This window comes from Pristiophorus japonicus, chromosome 5 (assembly GCF_044704955.1).
Source record: "Pristiophorus japonicus isolate sPriJap1 chromosome 5, sPriJap1.hap1, whole genome shotgun sequence".
Taxonomy (NCBI): domain Eukaryota; kingdom Metazoa; phylum Chordata; class Chondrichthyes; family Pristiophoridae; genus Pristiophorus; species Pristiophorus japonicus.
Window position 1 is genome coordinate 265,051,831 of NC_091981.1, and position 12,072 is coordinate 265,063,902.

A 12,072-nucleotide genomic window follows, 5' to 3' on the forward strand; every position below is an offset into this window, starting at 1 on the left:
GGAGGATCTAAAACTGAGAGCCGGGTGGTGGTGCTAACGGGGTGCAGGACAGTTTTCGCGTGCAGGGGGTGGGGCGCTACTGGCTCCTGGGAAATTGCCTGCAAAAACGCAGCAGTTAGCGTCCTGAGCCACTCTGCAACTGGGGATGATGTCACCAGCGTGCGCGGCGACCCTGCACCCAACCCCTTGCCTTCCCGCAGGCCTCTCGGGAGGGCGCCAGTTCGCTGGGCCGCCATCTTTTTTTGTTGGCCGACTCTCTGGTCGGCTCGGCGATGGCGTGATCTGGGACGCCATCGTGCAGCCCGGGACTCCGTCTCTGGTACCGGCCTGCTGGCCAGGTTGCACGCTGCCCTGGTGGCCCAGTGGAGGCCATCAGAGAGAGTGCGCAGTGGCCCATCTCTTTAATCGAAGGGAAAGGATGGTGAAGCACGTCAGCGCGACGCGGAGCATCTGCGTTGCGCTAAACATTTTGTCCCAGTAGCGCCTGGGACCTGCCCCAATTGGAAATGGAGCGTGGGAGATTATGCTCCACTTCCTTTCAGGAGCGGTAAGCCCAATTCAATGGTTGGGCGGGACGTCCGCAGCGGGCACTAAAAGTCCCAGCCCCAGAAGGTTACTGCCTCCAATCGGGGCGTGGGGCAATTTTGCCCCCAAGGTGTTTGTCATTCTTGTCTTGCATTCAGAATTATGGATGAATGAGTTAAGATGGATTGAATAATATTTTTCAGATACTTTGCAATCATCTTTATGGCAATGTAAAATAAAATTGAGGTTTGCTAATAAAAATAAAAACAGTACAATTCGAGCAGTGTGACACAAGTGATAATCTCTGAAGTGGTTGGGCATATATGAATCCAGAGTGAGGCTCCATGTAGAGTACACTTGAGTGCAGTGCATACATGGGTTGTCCAGCAGCACTTGTTAGTGAAATCGAGATACAGCTTGAGCGTCCGAAATCCAGAATTCCAAAATTCGGAATGTTCTGAAATCCAGACATCGCGCTGATCCGTGGAGGGATCGTCCAGAATCCGGAAAACGTTCTGAAATTCGGACATTTTTTCGGCCGAGGGACGGGGGAAAACACCCTCCAAAAAAAATCACAAAACCTTTACCTACGAAATCGCTGAAAAAGAATTAAAAAAAAACGTTAAGATTTTTGCAGATCATCATCGCAGCTTTTTCCCGGCCACCGACGCTGTCAGACCCCTGCCCCCCCCCTCTCCCCCATTTCTCCATCCCCGGACCCTCTGCAGCCGATCCTGACCCTTCGCCGACCCCCGACCCACCCCCCCCCCACCCCCCAACCTCTGCTGCTGACCCGACGTCGCCCCGGACTTTCGGGGTGAAGTAAAATGAATTACCAGCAGCATTCATCATTGGGAGACCGCTGAAAATGAATGATGTGCTATGACTAAGTAAAGGGCTAATTTTTGCCCTTTCTCCAGTTTTAAAATAAAGATCAGCATCAGCAATGCAGAAATTAGATATACGTAAAGTTCTTAGTTTCAGAAGCTTCTTAGTATAATGTAGTGTTGTCAGTTATTGCAGAGCAAAGTTTCTCGAACTGCGGCTCAATGCTCAGTCATTGTTTTCAAATTCAATTGGAGCTAAAAATCCTACTTCAAATCGTCCCTGTTTGCTCCCATAAAATTGCCCCCCCCCCGCCCCAAACTCCCCTGGACTTCATTCTTGCTCACTTTTTCTTGATTTTTTTTTTTTCTTGCTATTTTGTACTTACGCTTAATCTCTTGTCATTTCAGGTTCACTTCCCAGACGTGGAGCGGGTAGAATGGATAAACAAGGTACTGTTATATTGATTGATTTTTGAGAACGATACTTTCTATTAACTCTATCCAAAGAGTATGGGAATGAATTATTCATGTGATGTATTGGAGCCAACTTTGAGGCAGTTTGTATTTCTGCTGTTAGCACTAACTCTCCAGGCCTTCTGCACCCCAGGCATCCATTTTAAAAGCCACCTGTGCTTGTTACAGTTGCCTCTTGGCACATCTTGTTGGGCTCGTTGATATGTCAGCCAGATGTGCAGTATGGTGTATATTGTAGCGGATGTCTGGCAGCTATTGGCTTAGGCTTCACAGTGCACAATTATTCATTTGTGAAGTTCATTTGCTGCATAATCAACAAGCCATTTCTGTTTTTAGATTGTAATGCGGGAAAGGGGAAGATTGGTTCAACAGTGAAGCATCCACTTCGATTGTGCTTTGGTCTATGTGAAAGCTGATTCTAGTTTGGTTAGGTGTTGCCGACTGGCCTAGTACATAGATTTACATAGCATGTATGGATACAAATATTCTGTATCAGTTTTTATGGTGGAGAACACAAATAATACTCCGACAGTGGATAGTCTAGGGGCTATAGTGGGGAGAAACTTAACACAATCACAATCACGAAGGAGGTGGTACTCAGTAAGATAATGGGACTAAAGGCAGATAAATCCCCTGGACCTGATGGCTTGCATCCTAGGGTCTTAAGAGAAGTAGCGGCAAGGATTGTGGATGCATTGGTTGTAATTTACTAAAATTCCCTGGATTCTGGGGAGGTCCCAGCAGATTGGAAAACTGCAAATGTAACGCCCCTATTTAAAAAAGGAGGCAAGCAAAAAGCAGGTAATAGACCAGTTAGCCTAACATCTGTGGAGTCCATTATCAAAGAAGCAGTAGCATGACATTTGGAAAAGCAAAATTTGGTCAGGCAGAGTCGGCATGGATTTATGAAGGGGAAGTCATGTTTGACAAATTTGCTGGTTCTTTGAGGATGTAACAAACGGGGTGGATAAAGGGGAACCAGTGGATGTGGTATATTTGGACCTCCAGAAGACATTTGACAAGATGCCACATAAAAGCTTACTGCACAAGATAAAAGTTCACGGGGTTGGGGATAATATATTAGTATGGATAGAGGATTGGCTAACTAACAGAAATCAGAGTCGGGATAAATGGTTCACTCTCTGGTTGGTAACCAGTAACTAGTGGGGTGCCGCAGGGATCAGTGCTGGGACCCCAACTATTTACAATCTATATAAACGACTTGGAAGAAGGGACTGAGTGTTACGTAGCCAAGTTTGCTGACGATACAAAGATGGGAGGAAAAGCAATCTGTGAGGAAGACACAAAAAAATCTGCAAAAGGACACAGAGAGGCGAAGTGAATGGGCAAAAATTTGGCAGATGGAGTATCGTGTTGGAAAGTGTGAGGTCATGCAGTTTGGCAGAAAATAATTAAAGAGAAAGTTATTATTTAAATGGAGAAAGATTGCAAAGTGCTGCAGTACAGCGGGACTTGGGGGTACTTGTGCATGAAACACAAAAGGATAGTATGCAGGTACAGCAGGTGATCAGGAAGGCCAATGGTATCTTGGTCTTTATTGCAAAGGGGATGGAGTATAAAAGCAGGGAAGTCTTGCTGCAGCTATATAAGGTATTGGTGAAGCCACACCTGGAATACTGTGTGCAGTTTTGGTTTCCATATTTACAAAAGGATATACTTGCTTTGGAGGCAGTTCAGAGAAGGTTCACTAGGTTGATTCTGGGGATGAGGGGGTTGACTTATGAGGAAAGGTTGAGTAGGTTGGGCCTCCACTCATTGGAATTCAGAAGAATGAGAGGTGATCTTATCGAAACATATAAGATTATGAGGAGGCTTGACATAGTGGATGAAGAGAGGATGTTTCCACTGATAGGGGAAACTAGAACTAGAGGGCATGATTTTAGAATAAGGGGCTCCCATTTAAAACAGAGATGAGGAAAAATTTCTTCTGAGGGTTGTTGATCTGTGGAATTCACTGCCTCAGAGAGCTGTGGAAGCTGGGACATGAATAAATTTAAAACAATAATAGACAGTTTCTTAAACGATAAGGGGTTATGGGGAGCGGGCGGGGATGTGGAGCTGGGTCCATGATCAGATCAGCCATGATCTTATTAAATGGCGGAGCAGGCTCGAGGGGCCGTATGGCCTACTCCTGTTCCTATTTCTTATGTTATTCTGTACAGCACAGAACAGGCCATTCAGCCCAACTGGTCTATGCTGGTGTTTATGTTCCACACTAGCCTCCTCCCACCCTCCTTCACTTAAACCTATCAGCATAACCTTCTATACTTTATTTCCTCTTTTGTTTAGCAAGCATCCCCTTAAATGTATCTATGCTATTGACTTTAACTATTACTTGTGGTAGCGAGTTCCACATTCTAACCATTCTCTGGTTAAAGACCATTCTCCTGAATTCCAGAATGGATTTATTAATGACTATTTTATATTTATGGCCCCGAGTTTTGGTCTCCCCCAAATTTTATTTGTTCGAAAAAAAAATTAAACTGAATGCAATGATAAACGACTGAAATGTATTGTCTGGATTTAGTGTGATGAAACGGGCTCTTGCTCGGATTAATTGGTTGGAATAAACAGCAGAACAAGCAGCCACCTGTGGGAGATGCTTATTTACGATTTCCCTCCCTGGTCCTTTTAATACTCAACAAATTCTGTTTAATATAACTTCTGCCTCAATAGCTACCTGTGGTAAATAATTCCATGTTCTAACTGTATGGAAAAAATCTTCTAGCTAATAACAGTTTTTTTCACTGGGGTGATAAATATTTTGAATAATTTACCAAGCTGTGAAATAGAGGGAAAAACAATGGAATTATTCAGAGTTCCATTAGATGTCATGATGTCTCATAGTGTACAGTTTTATTCTGCAGGGGCTATTGTAGGGTCGTGTCCTAAGTGGCCATCTTTTAAGATTCAGGGATGTGGGATTGAGTTGATAACTCTTCAACTGGAGCTATCATTGACACAATGACATCTCTTGGATTGGAAAGGGGAAAATCATCCAGGGTGTTGTGTATGGAGAAAGAGTCAGACTAAACACTGTGAGCTCAAAGTAAAGTGTGACCTTAGTCTTTTATTGCAGGTCTCCGGAGTGCCTCTCCAACCTGTGAAGCCTCCTTAAATACCTGTGCTCCCAAGGGATTATGGGATCCCTTGGAACTCCGGGGAATGAGCCATCTGGTGGCTGTACAGAGTAAATACAAGTCCACATATATAACACAGGGTGTCGCCACATTCACTATCCATCAACCACTGTTGCAAGCACTCATATGGACATTGGGTGAGAACATTGACAAAATTGAATAGCCTGCTGTTCAGACTCATAAAAGAAGAATGGCTAATTTGACAAGGGACTAGGGCGGCGGGGGCATCTGAACTCAATTTAACTCTATTTCTATTTCTGCTTCTGGCCCTATTTTCCATGCTTACTTTGAAATAATAATTTGGTTTTACTTTATTCAAATACCATTTAACATTTTATACTTTTCAATGGGATTCCTTCTTAGCCACTTGTTTTTCGAGGCTGTAAGGCTTCGACTTCTCCAATCTTTCTTCTTCAGCTTTTAATTAGAACACAAAAACTCAAGCCCCATATTTATAAAAATTCATGAGGAGCAGTAAAGCTATCATTGCTCTTGCTTCACAATAGACTATTTAAAAAAAAAAAGGAAAATCTGCATAAAATTTCATGAAATAAACATTTAGGGGATCATGGGTTCAAACTGCTCTGTACGACTTGAGCAAATAATCTACTTCAGTGTGTACTGAGGCGGGGCTGTCTTTTCCCTGAGACATTAAATTCATGTTCTCTCTGTTCAGGTGGATATAATAAGAGCCATTGCACTGTTTGAATAAGAGTAGGGAGTTCTTCTGGTAACCTGGCCAAAACCAACACTACCAAAAATCAATTATTAGTTTATTTATCTCTGCTGTTTGTGGGACCTTACTCGGTGCAACTCAGCCACCATGTTTGCCGACAAAACAACAGTAGCTTCATTTCAAAAGTAATTAATTGGCTGTAAAGTTCTTTGCAGAACCCTGATGAAATGAATGATGGTGTATAAATACAAATTCTTTTTTCTGTCCAAAATGACTTGAGAGAAAAAAAAATGGGGTGGGTGGAATTGATGACAAATCATGGGAGAGTCAAACAGAGAAGGCAAAAGAAAAGTTTAAAAAGATGAAGAGAATTCACAGCCATTTTTTATTTAGTCACAAATGACATTTTTTTCTGGACTGAATTCAGTGGAGTTCCTTTGGCTGTCTTTCTTTAAACCATGTTCTTTTTCTTGTCCTCTTCACCCTCCGTCTTTGAGCTCCCAACTCAATCAAAAAACAGCATGTTGCAGTTTACTGAATTTATTCTCTTTTGATAAAAATAAACTCCTGCATCAAGAGCTTATCTGAATGAATATTCTAGCCAAAACCCTGCAAGTTGACAGTACTGAAGGTTGTGCAGTTAGGTGAAAGGACCAGCAGATTTTGAATGGGTCTGGGACAACAACAGGGCTGCTCGCATTCAAAAATAAAAACCGGGACTGTTGGTACATCACAGCAGATCAGTCGGTATCTGTGAAGAGGGAAGACAGGTTATCTTCTTTTGAGTTCATGCCTTTCAGCTGAGAGACCTTCTATGCACATGGAGCATTTACAGTTTTTCCTTTTTATTGTGTAACATTTGTTGTTCAAGCTACATCCCCAGATCATGTGAGATTTCATGTGATAACGGGATGAGGTCAGAGGAGCCAAGTGGCCTTCTCGGTCCTGACTTGTGTTTTATATTGATACGTCCTTACTATACAGTACAAATGCACACGAGGCCCATGCTTGAGAGAAGGTCAGTCTGTGACCTGTCCTTTATTTCTTCGCACTCAAGTGATGAAGGTGGGTGGAGCTTCCCCTTTTATACTTTGAAGGTCCAGGTTAGAAGTGTCTCCCACCTAGTGGTCATTGTTGTCACAGTGTACAACTTAGGTCAGATTTTTCATGGGTTACAATGCTGGTTGAATACATGACATCACCTCCCCCCCAAAGTCTTATTGGGATCACAGGTCGAGGCTCTCTGGTGGTTTACGCTCTCTTGTAGAGCGCCTGAGTTGGGGCTCCGGTTGTTGGGCGCTGGCCTGAGTGTCTGCTGTTTGCGGTGCCTCAGGCCGATCCAGACTGCCCACAGTGATTGGGCTCTCCTCCCTTTGGTTCCGGTGTGCGGTCACCTGTGGTGGCGTGAACTCTACATCGTGTTTTTCCTCTGCTTCTTCTATGGGGTTGCTGAACCTCCTTTTTGTTTGATCCACGTGTTTGCGGCAGATTAGAAACATAGAAATTAGGTGCAGGAGTAGGCCATTCGGCCTGCACCGCCATTCAATAAGGTCATGGCTGATCTTATTTGTCCATTGGTAAGTTTAACTACCAGAATCCTATTTCCCTCTTTGGCAATCACAGTGCCTGCGAGCCATTTGGGCCCTGCAGCATAGTTGAGGACAAAAACAGGATCATTTACATCAGTGCATCGCGCCCTCGCATTCCTGTCATGGTAGTCATATTATGGCTGGCGCCTGCTCTCGACAATTTCTTTCATGGCGGGGTGTTTAAGGGATAGCCGGGTTTTGAGCGTCCTTTTCATTCGCAGCTCTGCGGGTGGAACCCCTATGAGTGAGTGTGATCGGGATCTATAGGCCAACAGGAGACGTGATAAGCACCTTTGTAGGGAACCCCCTTGGATTCTGAGCATCCTCTGTTTGATTATCTGCACTGCTCGTTCTGCCTGGCCGTTTGAGGCCGGCTTGAGTGGTGCCGTTCTGACACGGTTAATTCCATTGCCTGCCATGAAGTCCTGGAATTCAGTGTTTGTGAAGCACAGGCCATTGTCGCTGACCAAGACGTCCGGTCGACCGTGGGCGGCGAACATTACCCGTAGACTTTCTACCGTGACAGAGGATGTGCTTGAATTTAAAATGTCACACTCAATCCATTTGGAGTGGGCGTCTACTACAACTAAAAGCATTTTTCCCATGAAAGGACCTGCGTAGTCCACATGGATGCGTGACCAAGGCTTGGCGGGCCATGGCCAGGGGCTAAGGGGGGCTTCCCTGGGCACATTGCCCAGCTGGGCACACGTGTTGCACCTGCGAACACAAAGTTCCAGATCTGCGTCTATCCCTGGCCATCAAACGTGTGACCTGGCAATTGTCTTCATCGTGACAATGCCCGGATGCTCATTGTGGAGTTCTCTGATGAACACCTCTCTGCCCATCTGGGACATGACTACGCGGTTTCCCCACAGTAGGCAATCGGCCTGAATCGAGAGTTCATCCCTGCGCCTGTGAAATGGTTTAAATTCCTCAGGGCATGCCCTGTACGTGGCTGCCCAGTCCCCATTCAGGACACATTTCTTGACTAGAGACAATAACGGGTCTCTATTTGTCCAGACTTTAATCTGACGGGCTGTCACAGGTGAGCCTTCGCTTCCGAAAGCTTCAACTGCCATGACCATCTCAGCACCATGCTCGGTAGCCCCGTCAGTGGTGGCTAGTGGGAGACTGCTGAGTGCATCGCCGCAGTTTTCAGTGCCCGGTCTGTGCCGAATTGTATAGTCACAGGCGGCTAACGTGAGTGCCCACCTCTGTATGTGGGCCGATGTGTTTGCATTTATGGTCTTGTTGTCGGCCAAAAAGGACGTTCGGGGTTTGTGATCTGTCTCCAGCTCAAATTTCCTGCCAAACAGGTACTGGTGCATTTTCTTTACCGCATGCGAGCACCTCCTTTTCAACCATCCCGTAACCCCTTTCTGCCTGGGACAGACTTCTGGAGGCATAAACTACCGGCTGTAACTGACCCTTGACATTGACATGCTGCAACACACACCCGACACCATAGGACGACGCATCGCACGTTAACACAAGTTTCTTACATGGATCGTATAGTGTTAACATTGAGTGTTGGAACATAACAAATTGCGTCCTCTATTAAAAGCCCTCTCCTGGCTGTCCCCCGAAACCCATTCGCGACCTTTGCGTAGGAGCACGTGTAGCTGCTCTCGCAGCGTGCTTAATTTGGGAAGAAAGTTACCAAAATAGTTCAGGAACCCCAGGAACGAACGCAGCTCCGTCGTGTTACGGGGTCTGGGTGCTCTCTGGATCACTTCCGTCTTGGACGCAGTAGGGCTGATCCCGTCTGCTGCTGCTCCCCTCATCCCCAGGAATTCTACCTCTGGAGCTAGGAAGACACACTTCGCCTTTTTCAGTCGCAGCCCTACCCGGTCCAGTCTGCGTAGCACCTCCTCCAGTATCGTAACCCGTGATGAGGACGTCGTCCTGAAAAACCACCGTCCCTGGAATCGACTTGAGGAGGCTTTACATATTTCGTTGGAAGATCGCGGCGGCCGAGCGAATCCCGAACGGACATCTGTTGTACCCAAACAACCCCTTGTGTGTCGTGATGGTGGTCAGCTTCTTCGACTCACTCGCCAGCTCCTGGGTCATGTAAGTTGAGGTCAGGTCCAATTTTGAAAAAAGTTTGCCACTGGATAGCGTCGCAAAGAGGTCCTCCGCTCTCGGTAGCAGGTACTGGTCTTGGAGTGACACCCGATTGATGGTGGCCTTGTAATCACCACATATCCTGACTGACTCATCCGCCTTGAGCACCGGCACGATCGGGCTCGCCCAGTCACTGAATTTGACTGGCGAGATGATGCCTTCCCTCAGCAGGCGGTCCAATTCGCCTTCTATCTTTTCCCGCATCATGTACGGCACCGCTCTGTCCTTGTGGTGTACTGGCCTGGCGTCCGGGTTTATGTGAATCACTACCTTGGCCCCCATGAAAGTGCCGATGCTGGGTTGAAATAATGAGTCAAATTTATCCAGGATCTGTGAGCATGATACTCGTCCCACAGAGGAAATTGCATTGACATCGCCCCATTTCCAGTTCATGACAGCAAGCCAACTCCTCCCCAGTAGTGCGGGACTGTCCCCTGGGACAATCCAGAGTGGCAACCTGTTCTCCGAATCTTTGTGGGTCACAACTACCGTGGCGCTGCCTAGCACCGGAATGATCTGCTTTGTGTAAGTCCGTAGCTGTGCGTCAATCGGCGATAATTTTGGCCTTCTGGCCTTGGACGCCCACAACTTTTCGAACTGTTTGATACCCATCAGGGACTGGCTGGCCCCCGTGTCTAGCTCCATTGATACTGGGATGCCATTGAGGAGCACTTTCATCATTATCGGTGGCGTCCTGGTGTATGAACTGTATACGTGCTCCACATGAACTCGCTGAACTTCAGCTTCCAGCGATTTCCCCCAGCATTCATTTCTGCAATTTCTGCAGGTATTTTGCTCATCTCTGCAAACTCCGGCTGAGTGTGTGCCTCCACGCCTCCAACATGAGCTGCTGTTGGAAACAAAAGGTCCCTTGCCTGACTGCCCCTGTGACTGTCCTTGAGTGCGCCATTAACAGGTGTTGATGGCCCCATTACTGGCCGCATTGTCCCTTGCAATGGCGTGAATAGCCGTTCAACTTGCCATTGTCTCTGTCGAACTCCTCCTCTGGGTTCGACTACATGTTGGGGCATGCCCGACTGCCCTTGTTTGCCTGGAGAACTGTGTGCTGCTTTAACAATGTTGAATCTCTGTCCCAACCATTCCTCAACACAGTACCTCTCGTCTGTTCTGCTAGTGGCCATGCTCGCGTGGTTTAAATCCCAGTTTCTCGTCGCCATTGATACGTCCTTACTATGCAATATAAATGCACACGAGGCCCATGCTTGAGAGAAGGTCAGTCTGTGACCTGTCCTTTATTTCTTAGCACTCAAGTGATGAAGGTGGGTGGAGTTTCCCATTTTATACCTGAAGGTCCAGGTTAGGAGTGTCTCCACCTAGTGGTCATTGTTGTCACAGTGTACAACTTTGGTCAGATTATACATGGGTTACAATGCTGGTTGAATACATGACATATATCGAAAGTCTGGCTTGCATTTAGTCACTTGAAGCTTAGCCATTAACGTCTTGCAGTTGTGCAAATGTAAGTTTTTCAAGTTAATAAAAAAATAAGGTTGTACTGTTGATTTTTTTTTTCTTGCTGCTTCAGGCAGAGTCAGAAAGATGAATTTATGCTGGAGATTATGAAACTGCCATTAAAGTACAATGGTATATGCTTCTGGGAATTTGACACAAATATTCCACAGCATAAACAGTACAAAGATTTTATACTCTTGACAACTTCACAATGTGCTATATTGATTCTGTTTTAGATTCCTTTTAACTAGTTGCTTTGCTGCCAAGTCCCATTCATCTCGTTAGGAGCTTGTAGTGTGCCTCTTTGGAATGGTTCTTGGTGCAACCAATCCATTTTCACATTATCCGTATATTGACTTCAGCTAATCCTCTTTTTATAATCAAACAATTTAAATTCCTATTTTGAAAGAACAATATTATTTAAAAATGCTTCTAGCATCATTTATTTTAAGTATCACACATACTTATGTTAACTGGATGGTTAGTTTAGTAGGTAATGGTATGACTCTGAGAAATCCCAGATCCTGTCTTTCAGACTAGTGCCAGGAGACAGGACCTAGAGAAGGGAGCATGTTTTAGGGCTAAATGACCTTTTCTCATTCCTACCTTTTTAAATGTCCTTCACATTTCACTTTTCCCTTCTTCCATTCAAGTGTATCAATGTTTGACTCCTTGAAGTTTATTTCTGATTGTTATAATAAAGTCAGATCTTTTCAATACTGTTTAAAATCTGTAAAATCCCTCATATGAGTGCAATTTTAACAACATTTATATCATACCCTACTAGCTGAACAAGAACATAAAAATGAGAATGTGTCTTGCACACCAGCTTTTACAATTTTCTGTTTGACAATTTATAGTGCCTGTAACTTAGAAAATGTCCCGTGGTGCTTTATGTAGGGTGGAGAAAAAAATAGAAATAAGTAAGGGAATGAATGCCAAACCATGCAACCCACTGCATTATAGAAACCATAATCCGCGATAAAATTAATACTCAAAGACTTTGGTTAATTAAGGACAGCTAGCATAGGTTTGTAAAGACAAGTTCTTTGAGGAAGTAGCTAAGGGTATTGATCAAGAAAGGCAGTGGATGTTGTCTATAATCTTCAAAAGATGTCGCATAGGAGACTTCTTAAAGTTAAGTCCGACAGTATTAATAGATACGAAATTTAAGGACAGGAATCAGAGTAGATGTTGATGGATGTTTTTCAGAGTAAAAG

The 12,072-nt window shown here is 45.1% G+C and overlaps 1 protein-coding gene across 4 annotated transcripts in view; it reads left to right on the forward strand.

The window, feature by feature from the left end:
* The window catches only part of LOC139264693 (extended synaptotagmin-2-like), a 267,559-nt gene that overhangs the window by 82,998 nt on the left and 172,489 nt on the right, over window positions 1-12,072 (forward strand). For all 4 annotated transcript variants that reach the window (XM_070881611.1, XM_070881612.1, XM_070881610.1 and 1 more), the window contains exon 2: window positions 1,761-1,802. In XM_070881611.1, coding sequence (XP_070737712.1) covers window positions 1,761-1,802 — 42 coding nt within the window. The remainder of the gene's footprint in view (window positions 1-1,760; window positions 1,803-12,072) is intronic.